Below are 20,093 nucleotides of genomic sequence, written 5' to 3' on the forward strand. Positions count from 1 at the left end.
AGAAACTGAACTCAAGGGAATGCCGAATATGCAGATTCAATAAAGCTAAATAACCCTGGTGTTGTCTTTGATTTCTTGCCATTTTCTGACAAGATATGAATGTAGATATGTGCTGATATGTACACACTTTTGGATGCAGCTTTAAGATTTACAATAATGTATGTAAGGCCCAGATTTTTGGCAATCAAAAATCAAAATATTGAGAAAACTGCCTTTAAAGTTGTCCATATTTAGTTCTTAGTAATGCATATTACTAATCAAAAATTAAGTTTTACAAAATTTCTTAATGGAGCATGATCTTTACTATTTTTGGCATAAAAGAAAATTTGATATTTTTGACCCATACAACGTATTTTTGGCTATTGCTACAAATATACCCGTGCTAGTTACGACTGGTTTTGTTGTCCAAGGTCACAAGTCATGCACCATGGTATTTTCCTCAAAGTGGGCAAAGTTTACCAGGATTGGTAATGATTGATCCACGTGGAATTACTTAATTGCGCATTGTGATGGCGTTTTTGACTATTTTGGCATTTCTATGCAAGTCACGTTGCCTACGAAAACCTTTTTCTTGTGACCTTGGAAGTGCTGACTAATAGTTGTAAGGTTAAACTTCAGAATACTGTCCAAAGAACGCATCCAATTTCCACCTCCGTCCCTTGAAATAATGCTATTGATGACAGGGGCTGCCTATAAATTAGTTTGTTTGGGTAAATTCAGATAAATGCGGCGACTTTTGCACTGCATTTCAATGACACTCCTTATTAAAATGCATATTCGGTCAATGGGAGTGCAGAAATGTAGAACATGTTTATTCATGTCAAATGTTCAAATGTGTTTCTCAACTTTTAGTTTGGGCTCATGGTTTTACATAAGACGCCAAGTGGTGACTCACTACAATAGTAAAATTGTTCATCTTAGCAAGGTAAATAAAAATGTACTTTGATAAAAAATATTTTATTAGTACAAATGTATTAGTATTACCATGACGGAATTGGGAAAAAATGCTTTTGCAAATCAGAGGACATTTGTGAATGACAGAGAAAATATTCCTGAGGGTCTCTGGAAGGCTAAGATTATCCAACACCGCCATGACATGCTAATTTATGAGCGCAATATTCAAGTCCTGGAGAAAATCTAATTTATGTGGAGTGTGATGCCCTCTGGTGGCTGCGTCATATATTGCAGAAAAGCTCTGCTTTTTAAAACGCTTTCTTTGGTGCATTTTATTTGTACTGACCGAATTTTAAAAAACGAATTCTATCCGCATATTTTAAAACATGTAAGAAAACGTACCTTTTCTTTCTTTATTTGCACTGTCAAAAACACACCAAGCCATTCTGTCATCTTATGCATGACGTCCTTTTGTCCCGCCCACGTTTTTCATTGGCTCCGTCATGCCACTTCGGCGTCCGTGATTGGCCCACTCCGCGCAGCGTCTGCGTCAACCTGCCACAGCGGAAGTAAAAGCTTCAGAAGAAATAGCGGCTAGATAAACGAGTATGTTCTGTATTTTAGTATTTCGCATTGTAAATATTTCCTACTAACAAAAATGAATGTTTTTATCTGCGTCGTGTTGGTTCTCGTAAGTGCCGCAGCTGCTAACAAAAGCGGGGACGATGACTGGGTGCATCTGCCAAATAAATGTGAAGGTAGACTGTCCTAATTTATAATGAATCAATATTTTGCTTTAAATAGACCATAATCGTTTGTGCATTTCCACATTTATTTTCAGTGCTTGAGAAAATCATCAAATGCAATCACGGACACATGTTTTATACAATATATTACGTCTGAGATATATGTTACACTCAATGCAGATGTCCATGTATATTAATAGCAGTCTGCTTTTTGTTTCACAACAGTTGTAAGTCGAAAGAGATCATTTGTTTTATTTTATGAATTGATTCTAATTTTATTCATTAATTCTAACAATTATTAACTGGGGAAAATACAAGAGCAGCAGATTTCCTCTTTTCAACGAATCTCACTGGTTGTGTCTTAAAACCTATTGTGATGCCTACCTAGGTTGCATGTTTGGAACGTTGAATGGGCCTATAATGACAAACAGCGCTGTCTATGTAGGCAGCACACCAGGTTTTGAAGCACAGCTGCTTTCTGTTCCTCTTCTGATTCTGAATGTATTCTGTATGTTCCTATAGTGTGCAAATTTCTTAGTATTGAAATGAAGTCTGCATTTGAAGAGACTGGCAAAACAAAAGAAGTGATTGAAACCAACTATCGCTTCCTGGATGATAAAGGTGCACCGCCAATTAAATATGTCAAGTCGTAAGTCACTTTTTTGTTTTTAATGCAAACTGACCCAAAATTAAAATTCTGTCATTATTTTTTCAAGTTTTTCCAAACCTGTATGAATGTCTGTCTCCTGTTGAACGCAAAAGAAGATATTTTGAGGAATGTTGGTGAACAGTTGACGGTAGCTGTGGACTTCTGTAGTATTTTTTACTATGCAAATCTATGCAAATCAATGGCTATGGTCAATTTGGTTAACAACATTCATGATATAGAAATGCAGGAACACAGTACAGTATTTATATCATACTGTTTTTGAATGCAGTGTAACTTGTACGTTTTATTAAGCAATGGCTATTGCTTTTCAGTGATATTCGTTTTATCGAGGTGATGGAGAACGTTTGCTCAAGGATTATGCAGTACAATCTACACAAAGAGAGAGATGGAAGTAATCGCTTTGCAAAGGTCGGCTTCCTTCTCTTGTACCATCTTTATGTTTTTGCAGTGCAACTTCAGTGATTCTACTTTTTTGGTTTATTAAGATTTAGCTTTACAGTTATGTTTTGTGAATGAATACCCCATATTGCAATGCCAATTTCATATAATAAATGTAATATGAAAAAGTAAGTTTCTCATTTGTCTTTCTCTGCTCAGGGTATGTCTGAGACATTCTCTACCTTACATAACCTGGTTAATAAAGGTGTGAAGGTGGTCATGGACATTCCCTATGAACTGTGGAACGAGACAAGTGCAGAAGTGGCAGATCTCAAAAAACAGGTACGTAAGCGACTGAGAGATCTTAGAATTAGTGTTGTTAAATTAGGTAAAATTGTGCCATTAATGTGATAAAATAAAAAATTGATATGTGTGTGTGTATATATATATATATATATAAATATATAAATTGAGCCTTTTTAAAGAAATTATTGCTTTTATTTACCAAGGATGCACAACAGTAAAGACAATTATAATATTAGAAAATATTTTGATTTCAAATAATCTTACTTTGAACCTAAAATTAGTCAGAATCCAGAGAAATCCATTAGTTTTCACAAAAATATTAATCAGCACAACAGTTTTTAACATTGATAATAATTAGAGAACAATAATAATTAGCACCAAATCAGCATTTTATATACAATTTTAACAATATTGTTTCACACCAGTTTGCTGTTGTTCTTTTTTTCTTGTGAGAATCTTTGATTCTTCAAACGTTTGAAATGTGTAAGATTTTTAATGTTTTTTTTTAAAGAAGTCTCTTATGCTCATCAAAGCTGCATTTATTTGATCAAAAAAACAGAAAAAAAGTAAATAGTAAACAGTAACATTGTGAAATATTATTACAGTTTAAAATATTAGTTTTCTGTTTTAATATACTGTAAAATACAATTTGTTCTTTTCATGCAGAGCTGAATTTTCATCAGCCATTACTCGTCAGTGTCACATGGTCCTTCAAAAATAATTTTCATATGCTGATTTAATGGTCAGTTATTATCAATGTTGGAAACAGTTTTGCTGCTTAATATTTTTTTGAAACCTGTGATACTTTTTTCAGGATTGGACAACATTTATTTAAAATAGCAGTCTTTTCTAACAATACATAAGTCTTTACTATCACATTTTATCAATTTAACTTTTTTTTTTTTTTTTTTTTTTTTTTTTTTCAAAAATGTACTGACATCGAACTTTTGAATGGTCGTGTATATTGTTATAAAGGATTTCTATTTTAAATAAATACTGTTCTTTTTGACTTTTTATTTATCAAAGTATCCTGAAAAAAGTATCACAGGTTCCAAAAAAATATTCAACATTGATAGATCAGCATATTAAAATGACTTCTGAAGGATCGTATGACACTGAAGACCGGAGTAATGTCTGAAAATTCAGCTTTGATGACAGGAATAAACAAATTATAGTAACTAAAAAATTATTTAAATGGCAAAAAAAAAAAAGGCATTACTGATCAAATAAGTGCATAAAGACATTGTATATTCTTAATGTTTATATTAATTTTAACGATATTTTTTCACACCAGTATGGTGGTGTTCTTTTTTCTTGTGAAATTTTTCGATTCTTGATTAACAATGGGAATGCATATATAAACAATGTATGTAAATGCATGTTTGTACAGTATATACACAGGTAAATGGGAAATATGATTCGCACCAGTGACAGATGTGTGTTTTCTTCCCTCAGTGTGACGTGATGGTAGAGCAGTATGAAGAAGTCATTGAAGACTGGTATAAAGGCAGCCAAGAGGAAGATCTCACCACTTACCTGTGTGAAAAACATGTGCTGAAAGGACAAGACACCGGTAATGTGAAACCAACAGCTGTTTTACTCCATCACAATCCCTTTTATAACAGTTAAACCGCTCTAGACATAATATTATGACTACTTACAGACTAAACCTCTTGATCTCCTTTATCGGCACCAGCTTTAAGAGCGGTTGTTTCTGGGAAGACTTCACAGACAGCTACTCAAGGCCACAGGAGCAGTAATAGTAAAGGACATGTGTAGAGCAGAGCAAAAAAAACCATTCATATTTAAAGGATTTAATACTTTTACTGAGCAAAGCTGGATTAAATATCAACAAAAAATGTTTCCTAAGCACCAAGTTAGCATATAAGAATGATTTCTGAAGGATCATGTAAAACTAAAGACTGGAGTAATATTCTGCTTTGTCATCACAAGAATGAATTTACATTGTAAAATAAATATAAACGAAATTGAAACATACTCGTCAAAGTACTATTTGTGAAGGACTGCTAGTAATGAATACTCAGTAAAAATACCAGTTGGGGTGTAAATGAGCAAATACAAATTATTCGTAGCCTGTGTTCAAATCACCAGCTTGTTGCTTCCTGTTATAAAACATTAATTTGGCATTGTACTTGCTCTTATGCCATTGCTATAGCAACCAATATAGATTGGCCATGCAGCTCTGATTTGATCACTTGTTTCTATTAACAATGAGGACAGTGAGTGTAAAAATTAGGACTGTGCAAAACGTACCTCTGATTCTCTCTGCAGACTGTCTTAAAGAGGAATGGGCTGGGAGAAAGGGAGACACAGCAGCTATCGCAGAGGACAAGAAGAAGAAGAAGGGCAAAAAGAAGAAGGGTAAAGACAGCGAGGACGGGCAGAAAAAGGAGAAGAAAGTGAAGAAGAAGAAGAAAAAGTCCAAGGTAACTGACACCGAGACCAGCAAGCGGAAGACTGAAGAAACTGGATACACCTCAGATGAGGAGGAGATCCAAAAGAAAGTTCCTCTTAATCAGGATAAAACTGAACTCTGATAGATTTCTTTGCTTTTTTCCATCTGTCTCCCTCATATCTAAATTTACAACTGATACCGAGATGTACGTTGAGTCTATTAAAAGAAGGTAATAATAAGCTCCTCGTTCTAGATCCACTGAATGTTACATAAACTCCATCCAGGAACAAGCTAAAATTAAATGCCATTTCAAATCCAAAAATGGCAGCTAGACCAATCAAACCATCGCTTGTGTTTGTTCTCATGCTGGTTTCATGTCGGTAACATTGTAAACAAGCTGAAATCTTCCTTTCAAGAAAATGTCTGCCTTTGAGGACTCTGGTGTTTTGAATCAATCAAGTTAGCAAGCTGTTGGAATGGATTCTGGAAATCCTTCTTGTGGTTCTCATTTCTAATTCCTCTGACTCATCTCACTTTTTTTTTCCCCCTTAAAATTTAGTTTAGGTTGTAGGTTATGAATTTAGTTATGCTGTCTTATGACTACTGTTACTTTTAATTGCTATTAATTTCATAGTTATACATCCTTCGTAGATTTCAGTATTAATATAATTAGGTGGTACAAATCTTAAAAGATAAATAAAAATATCAGATTTTTATCTTTTTCTGTATAGGAAAATATTTTTATGTTAAAATCGTATGTGATGCAACAAATGCACAAGAAATTGTGATTTGTGATTCAACATACACTACCAGTCAAGATTTTTAGTTGTTTTTTTTTTTAATTTATTAACCAAGCCTGCATTTATTTGATTCAAAATACAACAAAAACAGTAATACCGTGAAATATTTTTACTATTTAAATTAACTGCTTTCTATTGGAATATATTTTAAAATGTAATTTATTCCTGTGATTAAAGCTAAATATTCAGCATCATTACTTGAGTCTTCAGTATCACATGATCTTTCAGAAATCATTCTAATATGCTGATTTTCTGTTCAAGAACAATATCAATATTTATTGTTGAGTATATATATATATATATATATATATATATATATATATACACTTTTTTTTTTTTTTTTTCAGGATTCTTTGAATATAAAGATCCGTAGATCAGCGTTTGTCTGAAATGAACAGCTTTTGTAACATTATACATTGTACCATTCAAAAAGCTTGGAGTCAGTATAATTTTTTTAAATTATGGAAATTCATACTTTTATTTAGCAAGGATGCTTTAAATTGCTCATAAGGGATGAAAAGACATGTATAAAGTTACAACAGATTTCTATTTCAGAATGCTGTTTTTCTGAACTTTCTATTCATCAAAAAAAAAAAAAAAAAACTGAAAAAATTATACTTGGCTGTTTTCAACATAATAAATGTTTTCTGAGCAGCAAATCAGAATATTAGAATGATTTCTGAAGGATCACATGACTGGAGTAATGATGCTAAAATTCATCTCTGAAATCACAGAAATAAATTACATTTTAAAAATATTTAAATAGAAAACAGTTAATTTAAATAGTAAAAATATATCAAAATTTTACTGTTTTTGCTGTACTTTGGGTCAAATAAATGCAGGCTTGGTGAGCAGAAGATACTTTTTAAAAAAAAAACATTAAAAATCTTACTGTTCAAAAACTTTTGACTGGTAGTGTATGCATAAAATGTGATTACTTTTTTAAATTGTTTTCTCTTATTATTCCTGTTTTAGCTTCAGCAGTCTGGCATCTCATGAAATCTCTAAATTTCCTGAATCTCTCATTTCAGCAATGCAGATAATGGGAGAAATCCTGAGAAAGTAGTTTGCCTTTCCAAGAAGTTGGGACCGTGTTTTTCTTTCTGTTATCCAAATATGGGTGTACCACTTTTGCGTGATCTGTTCGTATTTGTTTTCTCGTTTGCAAGTGTTTATGTACATGATGTCACTTACAGGGAATGTTTGAGTTACATTTTTGTGTAATATTTTCTTCAACGGTATTGTTTACTTAATCTGTTTATCTAATATCAGGCGTCGCTATTTCCAAAAGCTGTATGTATGTATGTGTGTGTGTGTGTGTGTGTGTGTGAGTTCCTGCAGGTGTTTCTATGCCTATTCTGATTAGTGTTGTTTGGAGTGTGTGTGAAAGTTATTGACCTGAGGTTGAACTGCATATGCAAATATTGTAATGAGAGGAACATGTGCAGGTTTTATGTTTCTTGGCAGCAGCTCATTAGCTGAGGCTTTTAATAAGTGTTTGGTGAGATGGAGATGAATGATGAATAAAAAAAAAAAGCTGACAGCAACTTTTGGGCTCATTTATATATATATGTGTGTATATAAAAAGACGTCAGAAGGAAATGTTTTAAACAGTAGTTGTGCAGCTTTCACCACAAGGGGGTGGTGATACCAAGAAGGAAGAACAAATTCTTGCTTGTTGAGAGATTATGGGTAGTCAAGTTTATTCGAGTGTGGGAATGTACTGCGACGTTTTAGTTTCTTTCAACACGGTACGATAGCCATGTTTTTAAAATATAAATAACATTTTAAAACTAGTCTTAAAAGCAGTTTTAAGATGTAAACACTGTATTCTGATAACTGAATGTTTTAGTTTGTCTTTGTTTTATTAAAGTGGCGCTGACTGACCTCACCAGAAAGAAAAGGAAAAACAACAGAAGTTGATATCCAGTAACATTTCTTTCTTATTTTTCTTAGAAAGAATGTGGATAAACTGCAAGTTTCTCCAGATGTAAATAATGGTGTGTTATGAAGAAGTTTCAGCGTAGTGACGAAGTCTGTTTATCAGTAAGTGACCCTGCTGCAGTGCAGAAGGCTTTGTCCGCATTTCCACTTCTCAATGTCACATTCCTCTTCTGTTATGTTTGAGCAATCTGTATTATTTGCCCTTCAGTATTGGAGCAAATGGCTATTCACTTGCACAAACACATCTCGATGAATAATTCACAAAAACAAACATCTTGCACCCAGGCTAAAACCTTTTCATTTTTGCTATCAGTAACGAGAAGATTTTCTTCCTTTGGCAGACGGAGAAAATCGAGAATTTGATTGTTCTCTAATCTCTGAGAATAAAAATGCAGTCTGAAATTGAAATATTGATCTTTTACATTGCAATCACCTGGTATATTACACGAGAGACAGTATGTGTGAGCAAGAATATGAATATCTCTTCTCCGGGCCTTTGTTTTTTGTTTGTTTGGGGGGGTTTATGAAATAATTTATATCCCCCCTGCATCCTGCATGGTTTGTATTAATTGTAAAGAGTTGATGGCCTTTTTTATCCTATTTATACCAGAAGACAATTTATCAATATATTTAAGTAAACTTGATTCTATCAAAAAAAAAAAACATTACTGAGTGATATACATAATTTTATGATATTAATTAAAAATGTTTGTGTATGTACAGTCATAGTATTTGATACACTAGTCAAAAAAAAATTTGGGTAGTAAGATTTTTAATATTTTTTTTAAAGAAGTCTCTTCTGCTTACAAAGCCTTTGTTTATTTGATCCGAAGTAAAGCAAAAATTGTAAAATTTTGAAATATTTTTACTATTTAAAATAACTGTTATCTATTTGAATGTATTTTAAAATGTAATTTATTCCTGTGATTTCAAAGCTTAATATTTAGCATTATTACTCCTGTCCTTAGTGTCACATGATCCTTCAGAAATCATTCTAATATTCTGATTTTCTGCTAAAAAACATTTATTATTATTATGTTGAAAACAGCGGAGTAGAATTTTTAAGGTTTCTTTGATGAATAGAAAGTTCAGAAGAACAGCTTTTATCTGAAATAGAAATCTTTTATAACATTATAAATGTCTTTATCATCACTTTTGATCAATTTAAAGCATCTGTGCTAAATAACAGTATTAATTTCTATAATTTAGAATGATTTATGAAGGATCATGTGAGACTGAAGAGTAATGATGCTGAAAATTTAGCTTTGATCACAGTAATAAATTACATGTTAAAATATATTCAAATAGAAAGCAGTTATTTTAAATAGAAAAATATTTCACAATATTACTGGTTTTGCTGCATTTTGGATCAAACAAATGCAGGCTTGGTGAGCAGAAGTGACTTCTTTAAAAACAAAAAATACTGTAAAAAATGGTAGTGTTTTTTAAGATTTAAAACTAAAAATTGACAAAGAAAGAAATTAATAGTTTTATTCAGTTTTATTTTATTTTATTCATTTAATTCGTAATAATATTACACAATATAAGCCTATGTAACTTTTGGACGTAAGTGAGGACTATAAATAATTATATAAATCGTTTTTTCCTTATATCATCTGAAATGGCTATTTAAAGAAATTCTTAAACACAGTGTGAACCAGAAGAGTAAAACACTGTCATTTCAGATGAGTAAAAACATCCTCTGTTATCTTCAGATGTCAAGTAAAAAGTTGTTCACGAGTTCAATGACTTAATCACTATTTAATAATTTCCTTTCAAAGCGTATCCTCCCTTTCCATCCCATCGTGCCCTAATATGGCTAATCTAGTTAAACAAACATTTTTTCATGTCTTATTTAAGTGCTTTCTTCACAATGTGTGTCTTTATTTGAAGGCTGTGGTGCATGAAATGGGTCTATAACTCACTGGAGACAACAAGCTTCTTCAAATCACATTAAAAATATATATCTGGGCTGCCTTTTTTATGAGAAACAAAATAAACTCATGTTTCTGTTGTGAATATTGTGGGCAAATCAGTCAATCAGCACTAGGACTATCTATAGCCGTAGATGCACCACCCTGAGAAAACAGCAGCCACCCTCATTGCATCCTGGGAATAATTTGACATATCAGGCACATTGCTGTTTATCCCACTTTGGGGAATTGAAAGAGCACACAGCACACTGTATCATTTGCTTGAAGAAATTATTAGAGTATGTTTTACAAAAAACAAAAAACAAATTCAGTCTTTTTTGCTTTAAAATGTAATGTTTAATTCACTGTTGCATGCCATTTCTTTGTAAAAATTAGCATTTTCTTCTTTTTCAGTGTATTGGATTACGTCCTTGATTGAGATTTCATTTTTATAGTTTATTTTTTTGTTTCCAGTCTGCTTAGTTAATACTCACACAATATCCTGTATGCAGTTCCTTTAACACAGAGACTCAAAACTTGTGTCTAACCAAATTAATATATTTCCAGGATGTTGAAATGAACTGAATACATAAACAAACGCAACAGTCCTCTTCAAGTTTACAAGTACTGATATATTTCTCACAAAACAATCATAGCAAAACAGATGGCATTTCTGTATCCTAAACACATATGTTTATCTTCCGCTCCTATCTTTTGCTAGCTGTAGTTTTGAAACCACACTTTTCCCACGTTCCCAAATGGTCATTTCCCATTTTTAGGGAGCAATTCCAAATCAGAGTGAATTGTTTTCAAATCTATTTATGGTCCCCACAGATTTATGGTCTCGGGTGATATTCCTAAAGTATGCAAAAGAAAAATATTACAAATCCATGTTACCGTACTGTACTTTGAGTCATGATATCCTTGTTTGGATATTACACAGCTGGAGCTGTTGGAGTGCCTTTTTAGACTAGAAATATCATTATGGAACAATACTTGGCTCACGAGAAGCCCACAAACTGAATGTTAATGAGGACTTTGATACGTGTCAATAAAGGCCGATATGTACCAGCGGAGGCATTTAAGCTCTAATGGGGTCTCATTTGCATGACCTGAATCAATAGGATTGTTTGATGGCTTTCGCTTCATCAGGAACGCTACTGACGACAAGGTGACACCGGTGACATGAGCATCGCTTTGTTTATTTGTGTCATCGGTTCATTCTGGTGCACAAAATGGTGACAGACATCGATCTAGACCTTTCAAGACATCATTTAGCATTCGAGTGCCTATAGGATAGATGGCTCATCCTGACAACACCAGCAGGGAATTCTGTGCCGCGGGAAGTCTGCTTTCCTCTTTAAGTAACTCACAGACTAAATAAAGACTCGCGTGTTGGGGGAAATGCCAAATGCATAAGAAAATATCCTCTGCGGTCTTAGAGTCTAGTTTTAGCTTATGCTAAAATGGTTAGTGAATCAAATCTGTAAATGCTTGAGAACATGAAACCACATCTACAATATCCACAGGTTGCAAAAAACCCAAAGATCTCCTTAGAATAATGAGGGCAAAAACTTTTGAATGAATAAGGTGATTGTAATACTGTATTTCTCATTAGGAAAGGTTCAAAAACATTCAGTAGTTTTTCCTTCTGACTGAAAAGCCAATAAAACAACACTCCCACAACTCCCACATAAGATTCCTCAAACTAAACAGGTGAATGTTTTACACAGTATTAAGAAGCTAAACTGACCTACAAAGAGAGATACAAATGGACTGAAGAACCAGAAGATGGACATACAAGAGAAATGCAACAAAATGTAAGATTCCACACTCTTAGAGTCTTTCAACAAGAATGAAACACAAGCCAGATGCATCTCTTTTCTCCCTTTTTTACATCTTCCTCAGCTTGTCCTGAGGGCATTAGACTGGAGGTCACTGTCCTGAAGGGATAATGTCAAAACAGCATCCAGTTGCTTCCAAACGCTTCTTCAAAACAAGTAACGGTACAACAACAGTGCTCTCCACAGAGCCTGAACAGGGAATTAAGCACAATGTATGTGGATAAAACAACAGATTCTGGAATGTTGTGCAGATGGAGCATTCAACTGGGTCAAAAAGACAATCTTCTCCCATGTAGCTCATTGCCTAAAGTCCCTCTTGAAGTCCTCTCTTCAGTGAAAACAGCATTCGGAAAGTTGACTGTGTTTGTGAGTGTGTGTGATGTGGAGAACTTCCTTGTCGACCTCTTCTTAGTACATTATTGGATGTTTTGTGTATGTTCTGCTTTCTGTAAGAAAGAAAAACAAGAGAAAGGTTTGAGAGCATTAAACCATAGGTTTAAATGACATCAGTTTAGTTTTTTTTTACTAATCTAATATAAATTTACAGATAAATGTAAAAATAAAAAGACAGAAACTTCATTAACTGTTCATCAGCAATCACTTTCATATTTACTAAAGGTTGTGACTTATATGGCTTGGTATAATGATCATATGATTGTATAATGATAAATGATCTCTCTCACTGATATCGTTTTATACATATTTTGGACTATTGCCATTATAGCCACGGACACACTGCAAATTTCAGGAGTGACAACCCCATTTAAATGTGGGAGTGAGTCCCGTAAATTTTCGTCACTCCCACATTTGTATCCACAGCAACATTTTGGCCACGTACACACTGCAGCTAAATTCGGTTGTTCACCTTTTACTCCTTAATCACATTAATTACACTGAAATACGGAGTGACAACTGCATTCCACAGCCACATTAACTCTCGAAAAATACAAGTAGTGACAACCGTATTTAAAGAAACTTACTTCTGCATTTAAATGCGGTTGTCAACTTGCAGTGTGTAGCTATTGCCGTCTTGCAGGAGTGAATAAGAATTTAGCCATTTGGTATCTGCCGTTTTTGGCTAAAGACTTTTTTTTGTCCGTCGATTTTAACTAAACTACCACTGATAGATGTGCTGTGTTTTATTTATGCTCGAGAGGCTGCTTTAAAGAGTGCTGCCTTGCAGTGTTGCCATGTCCTCATATTTACAATCGCTTTTAGGCATATTGTTTAGTCTGAGTTCATAAAGCTAGGCACTTTATGGAGTTGATAAAGTGGTCTGTTGCGGATATGAGAGAAATGATTTTTTGGTGTTATAAAACGTAATGCATTTGGATGTTTTAGTGTTTTTCTGTGCTTGTCCTTGTTTGTTGTGTTTTTTTTCTATAAAGATCTGGCAACGCTGACACTTTACTGCAGGGCTCATAAGCGCAATTAGCCCTGTGTCAAAATGTGCTAAGGTTAAGACTTATTTTACTGTTATTTTCTTGTATCTTACATATAGACGAAGAAACATTTCTGATAAGCATTTAAATACGTCATTAACAACTAGCTGTTCAGTTCAGTTCAGTACACAATGTGTAGAATTTCGTAAATGTGGTTGTCACTACCTATATTTTTCAGGAGTTAATGTGGTTGTCGAATGTAGCTGTCACTCCCGTATTTCACTGATGTGAACACAACTCGGAAAATAAAATACTGATATAATGACCACAGCTACTGAAAGATCTTACAGGTGGTGATGGATATAAGCGTAGGCTTAAACCAAATGCCGTACTATGGATTTTCCCCACAAGGAGTCTAAACGCCCCTGGATATCAAGTGAAATCTGCGCTGAGAAACTCCTTCAGTGGCTGCAGCGTCATGACAAACATCGGCTTGTTTACATCCTGGCAGGATGGCATCTAGCGTTTCTTGTCTCTGCCGTTTGTAAGTTCTTTCAGTAGCTGTGGTCTACTAAAAGCCTCAAAAGAATCAGGGCTAAAGTGGAGAGAACAAAGACGTGGGTCTTTTGAAGTTTTATTTATCTACAGGCATCTTCCCATTTGTTTTTCCCTTATCTTATCGCTAGGAAAGCGGTGAAGACTTGCATCGCTTCTCTCGTTGTCTTCGACTGAACATTACAACCAAAAGCCGCACAATGTGGCATCGTATCAATATTTTATTTTTCAGAGTTAAAAATAGTGGTAAAAATAGCATCAGGTAGCGGTAGTAGCTCATCAAGTTCAACCATTTCACGTCATTGAAATAATGGCGCCCCCCGTAGTCCAAAATATGTAGAAAACGATATAGATTTTTTAAATAATGTAAATCTTTTGTGGGTTTTCTACTACATATTTCAGTAAGAGACATCATTTATGTTATATTAAGCCACACAAGTATTAGTACCTGGGGTTCATTTACAAACATTTGAACAGTAGTGCACCAAAAATTAAAACTAAACTGATCGCAAGTTTGTAGTAAGTCAGTAAGTCAAAAAATTAAATATTTACTTATATATTTAAAATATTATATGTAATGTCAAATGCCACTTTTCTCTAAAATAAGCCATTTTTGCACATCATGTAAAAAAGACATTAGACAGTAAATGAACACCTCCTCCTGTCCAGTGCTGTGCCAATGTGCAGCAGATTTTCACGACATTAGGGAGCCATTTTAATAAAATTAACACGAGGTGTAATTCAAGTAATTTATCATGTAGCTTTAGCTGTCTCATGGAGGGGGAGAGAGCGAGAACGGCCAGCTGCAGAAACAGATAAACTGGTGGAAGGGCGGCGCTGGAATATTCATGCGGTGAGGCTTTGCTTACACAGGAAACTTGCAATTAGTCCCCAGTCTTTTGATTCATCTATGTGTTTATTTGCTAATGGTTTCACTCTGAGACATAGGGAGCCGATGATCTCATCTGTTTGGAGGACACGGCCGAATGACACACGGTGTTGCTGAGAAAGACTGATGGGAAGGGGAAGTGAGGTCGAGACAACAAATCTGAATAAGCCACAGCTGAAACTGGGCACATATATAAATACACACTGTATACATGAGTGTGCTGATAAGCATGTGTTTTGTACAAGACCCTTTAAAAAAAAGGGTAATACTTTATTTAGCAAGGACACATTAAAAGAAAGACAAAATTTTTTTTTTACAAAAAAAAAAGAAAAGATCTATTTCAAATAAATGCTGTTCTTTTGAACTTTCTATTTATCAGAGAATTCTGTTTCTCAGTTGTATATTAAGCGGAACAACCGTTTTCAACATTGTCAATAATAAGAAATATTTCTTGCGCAGCATATCAGGATGACTTGGAAAGGATCATGTGACACTGAAGACTGGAGTAATGATGCTGAAAATTCAGATTTTCATTCAATTTCATCACAGAAATAAATTACATTTTATTGTCTTTAATTCACAAATTTTACTGTATATTTAATTAAATAAATGCAGCCTTGGTGAGCATAAGAGCATTTTTGTCTTTTAAAAACAGTAAAAACTTTTAGAACTAATAGTAGTGTATCAAAAATGAAATTAATGAAATTAATGGTTAATTTTAGGCATTTTTGAAGTCATGAAAATGTATTTTAGTTCATTTCTTCCTAGTTCATTTAGTTCAATAATACCATTTCATTTTTATTTTTATGTAGGTTAACAAAGTATACCTTATGTTAACACACATAACGTTTTAAGCAATACACAATTAAAATAATACAATTAAATAAAATAAAAGTTTTAAAAAAATCATATTAGCATTTTTACTCTGTTTTCAATCAAATAAATGCAGCTTTGGTGAGCATAAAATATTGAGAAAAAAGAGCAAAAGCATTAAAAAATAGCTTGTACTGTATATAAATGCTGCTATTTAACTTCATATACATTATATATTTTTTGTGTGTTTCTTATTACACACTAACAGCCAACAATACATTGTGGGTCAAAATTATTGATTTTTCTTTTATACCAAAAATCATTAGGATATTAAGTAAAGGTCATGTTCCATAAACATATCAAAACAATTTTTAATTAGTAATATGCATTGCTAAGAACTTTATTTGAATAACTTTAAAGGCGATTATCTCAATATTTTGGATTTTTTTTTTGCACCCTCAGATTACAGATTTTCCTATTCTAAAAAACATACATCATTAGAAAGCTTATTTATTCAGCCTTCAAATGATGTATAAATATCGGTTTCAAAAAATCAACCTTTGTGACTGGTTTTGTGGTCCAGGCTCACATTTATTTCTATGAAAAGGGGCCAGTTTGAGTTATTAAATTCAATACCTTGTAACAAGCAGTTGTCCTCCGGGCTTCTGCATCGCTCCGTCTCCATGTCCAGACTGATTGGATCTGTGTTAACAGACAGGGACAGCTGACAAAGCCTGCTGAAAGACTATCAGCCTGAACAAAACTCTCTGAGTGTGTGTGAGAGCATCTCACCGTGTGTGAGAGAGTCTGATGAGGTGGCCTGCTGTAAGGCCTGCTCGATCTGCCCTCTCCGCTTGGACTCATATTCCAGCGCCTCCTGTAACCTCCTCTTTGCCTTCTTCTCCTTCTTCAGACGTCTCTGAATGGTGGCTGGAGAAGGAAGTTGCATGTGTAAACATCAGTGGGTGATTTCTGGCGTTTCAGTTTTCAAATATGTTTTACAACGCAACATTTTACCTCGACTGTGTAGCTCAGAGGTGAGCTGTCTCTCTAGACTTTCTCTCATCTCTCTCTCTCTGTACAGCTCCATCTTGAGTTCTCTCCTCTCCTGCTGAAGCTGTTTCTCCTGCAGACGGGCATTCTCCAAAGCCACCTTTAGCAGGCCCTGCAACACATGTCCACAGGTTATTGATCCTGAACATGTTTGTATGAGTGTGTGTGTGTGCATGTGCATGCACTCCTTTATGATTGCACCTGGACATTGGTAAGCAGCGTCTCGACGGAGGAGAGGCCGTCTGTGAAAAGAAGGGAAGCAGGGAAGCCAGAGGACAATGACTGAGTTGGGACCTTCTCAAAGATTGTTGGTTTCACTGCATTTTGTTCAACTGCAAAATAATAAACATAAACAGATGAATTCAACTGACTGTTAAAGGCTGACTGTTAGCTTTAAATTTTTATATTCTGTCATTTTCTCAGTCTCATACATAGTTAACTAAAACTAAAAAAACATTTTAAAAATTACTTAAAATAGAATAAAATTTTAAATAATTTAAAATTTAAAAAGATTAAAACTACAAACATGTTTTAAAAATATATTTAAAATATTAAAAAATGAAATAAATAAAAATAAGAAAATGTTAAAATACAAACCAATTATAATTAAAAAAAAATAAAAATTATACTAGTGATTTATAAGCTACAAAGGTAGGTAGGATTTTTAGAAAATAAGAACTTAATTTTCTCTTTTTGATGAATATGCTTAATATATAGTTATGATTTAAATTACGTCAATTATTAAATCTACAGCAAATCCTTGTATGTTTTTGAAATAAGTTTTTTTTAATGTTTTTGTACATTTTTCCAGGATTATTTTATTCCAACCATATTTACTTGACATAGAAATCTTGTATAACATCATAAATGTCTTCACTGTCAATTGAATGCATCCTTGCTCAATAAAAGTATTCATTTCTTTCAGTTTTTATGATTTAAATTACATCAATTATTAAATCTATACTGCAGATCCTTGTATCTTTAGCTTTTGGTTGTCTTTTTTAAGTGCGGGCATTGAAACTAAGTTTTTTAATGTTTTTGAAAGAAGCTGTTTATACTCACAAAGGCTGCATTCATTTGATTACAATAAAACAGTAATGCTGTAAAATTGCATTATGATGCAATTTATTCCTATGATGGGCAAAGTTGAATTTTCAGCAGCCATTTCTCCTGTCTTCAGTATCTTTAGAATGTTCAAAATAAAATCATTTATTTATTATTGAATTTTTTGTAACATTAAAAATGTCTTTACTGTCACTTTTGGTCAAATTAAAATGTCCTTGTTGAATAAAAGTATTAACTGATCCCAAATTTTATGGTAGAATCTCTGTCAGCTTATGCTTTTTATACATATGCTACTAGAGGAAGAAGCAAGGCATGAGCATATTATTTTAATTGTTTTGAGATTACTTGTGTATAGAACCTAGAATATGCCATTACAACATACTACATACCATTACATCACCCAACTAAGCGCAATGCAATATAGTGGCTCTGTGCAATAATTGAACTATAATGAGAGCAGTAGAGGTCAGAGAAGAGGCTTTTATGTAATGTTATATTATATTAAGTTTAATTTTTTTTTGTTGAGGAAACTCACCCCTGTCGTTGGAAAGTCTGTTCATATGCAGAGTTGAGTCTGTCTCCCTTTGTTCATCAAATTGAACGTCATACGCTACAGAGAGGGAAAACGATATACAAAGACAGCAGATAAATGAAACACGAAGTTTCAGAGTAGCACAGACTATTGCCAACATATATTGCTTTGTGCTGTTATTCTGTACGCAGCACAGTCATTGCAAGCCTCGTTGATTAGTTTAACATTTTTTTTCCTCAATGTAAATCACATAATGTTGTTTTCTATGGACATTATGTGCAAGATATTATGACACAACAGTAATATCACACTTCAGGTTGAAGATGCTAACCACAATAACTGGGCCTCTGTGAATACACTAACAGAAACTACATTTTATATGTATATGATTGGTTCTGATTGATTTTAGCACATATGCTAAGGTGTACTAAGCAGAATAAAATATAAAAATAAAATAAACAATCGGCTATGACTGATGGCTTCTTATGCTACTGTCTGTAATGTCTTTTCAATGTTTTACTCTTATGCCACAATAATGTATCTGAATTACACTACCGTCCAAAAGTTTGGAGTCAGTACAATTTTTAATGCTTTTTGTGGAAACAATGGTTATTTTTTTCAGGATTTTTTAATTCCAACAGTATTTATTTGACATAGAAATCTTGTGTAACATCGCAATTGTCTTTACTGCCAATTTTGGTCAATTTAATGCATCCTTGCTCAATAAAAGTATTCATTTCTATCTTTTTTTTTACCCTTACTTAGTTTTACCTAATTAACTAATTACAATACCGGTAATTAACTATGCAGCATATCATGCCATTAATTTGACTGACAGTCCTAGTAAATATGCAAACTCACCTGTTTTTTGAGGAGAGTGTGTATAAGGCTGTGTGGGGCTGCTGGGAACTGAACTGGTTTGTTCAGGTGAAGGTTCAGTTTTCTGAGGAACGTTCCCATCTATGGATGGTGTCACAGAAGGGCTCTCATCAAAACACTCTTGCTGAAATGTGAAAAGAGAGAGTTCAGTCCTGCAAACTCATATGAAGTCTCCCCACATGACAACACAGCTTCATTGGCCCAGTTCATCTGATGTGCCTTAAGGTTCATATCATAGTTAGGATTAAAGAAAAGGCCACTTTTTTTTCACAATTCTGCATTTATATCTTGCAACGTTTTGTGAATAATTGCAAGACATGAACTCAGAACACTTATTAATTACTTATTACATTACTTATTAATTAATACAATTTCTTCTGGGTGAGGAAAAAAATATTTGCAATATGTAAACTCAAGATGTAAAAAATGCAGGAACTCAGAATTCTGAGAAAAAAATCTGAACTGTGAAAAAAAAGTGGTAATTACCTTTGCTTTTTTTTGGCAGAAAAAAATGATTTGCAAGATGTAAACTTAGAATTCTGAGAAAATAAAAATAAAAAATACTTTATGTAAACAGTAAAAAAAATAATTAAAATATGCAGGATGTAAACTCAAAATTCTGAAGAAAAAAACATTATTTCAAAAATGTAGGATGTAAACTCAGAGACATAAACTCAGAATTCTGAAGGGGAATAATGCAAGATATAATAAGTCAGAACTGTGAAGAAAAAAAATCAGTTACCTTTTTTTTTATTTTGGGGCAGAAAAAAGTGATTTGTGAGATGTAAATTCAGAATTCTGAGGAAAAAAATATATATATAAAAAAAGCAATATGCAAAAAAAACCCTAAAAAATGCAGAATGTAAACTTAGAATTTTTTAGGAACAAATTAATAAACAAATTGCAGGATGTAAACTTAAAATTCTGAGAAGAAAAGTCAAAACTGTGAAAAAAAAATTAAACAACGCAGGATGTAAACTCAGAATTCTGAAGAAAAAATAATTAAAAATGCAG

At 33.3% G+C, this 20,093-nt stretch overlaps 2 protein-coding genes and 1 long non-coding RNA gene across 4 annotated transcripts in view; 2 read left to right on the plus strand and 1 right to left on the minus strand.

Annotated features, from left to right (window-relative positions):
* The first annotated feature begins 1,440 nt into the window (after positions 1–1,440).
* Positions 1,441–6,522, plus strand: cnpy3 (canopy FGF signaling regulator 3). Its single transcript, XM_051113167.1, has 6 exons — positions 1,441–1,652; positions 2,163–2,289; positions 2,622–2,718; positions 2,908–3,030; positions 4,450–4,567; positions 5,287–6,522. Exons 1-6 carry the CDS (start codon positions 1,553–1,555, stop codon positions 5,550–5,552), a joined length of 831 nt encoding a protein of 276 aa, XP_050969124.1. The 5' UTR covers positions 1,441–1,552; the 3' UTR covers positions 5,553–6,522.
* A 1,352-nt stretch (positions 6,523–7,874) lies between these two features.
* On the plus strand, positions 7,875–16,751 carry LOC127167324 (uncharacterized). The gene is made up of 3 exons (XR_007827977.1): positions 7,875–7,961; positions 8,167–8,256; positions 16,635–16,751. It is a non-coding gene; the product is annotated as an uncharacterized LOC127167324 (long non-coding RNA).
* dachb (dachshund b) overlaps positions 10,400–20,093 on the minus strand; it is a 42,705-nt gene continuing 33,011 nt past the window's right edge. For both annotated transcript variants that reach the window (XM_051113274.1, XM_051113283.1), the window contains 7 exons: positions 19,062–19,203; positions 18,204–18,278; positions 16,805–16,935; positions 16,568–16,715; positions 16,343–16,480; positions 16,187–16,252; positions 10,400–12,357 (listed from right to left, as the gene is read on the minus strand). In XM_051113274.1, the coding sequence (XP_050969231.1) occupies positions 12,320–12,357; positions 16,187–16,252; positions 16,343–16,480; positions 16,568–16,715; positions 16,805–16,935; positions 18,204–18,278; positions 19,062–19,203 (738 nt within the window). In that variant the 3' untranslated portion in view covers positions 10,400–12,319. The remainder of the gene's footprint in view (positions 12,358–16,186; positions 16,253–16,342; positions 16,481–16,567; positions 16,716–16,804; positions 16,936–18,203; positions 18,279–19,061; positions 19,204–20,093) is intronic.

This window comes from Labeo rohita, chromosome 1, assembly GCF_022985175.1.
Source record: "Labeo rohita strain BAU-BD-2019 chromosome 1, IGBB_LRoh.1.0, whole genome shotgun sequence".
Classification (NCBI taxonomy): domain Eukaryota; kingdom Metazoa; phylum Chordata; class Actinopteri; order Cypriniformes; family Cyprinidae; genus Labeo; species Labeo rohita.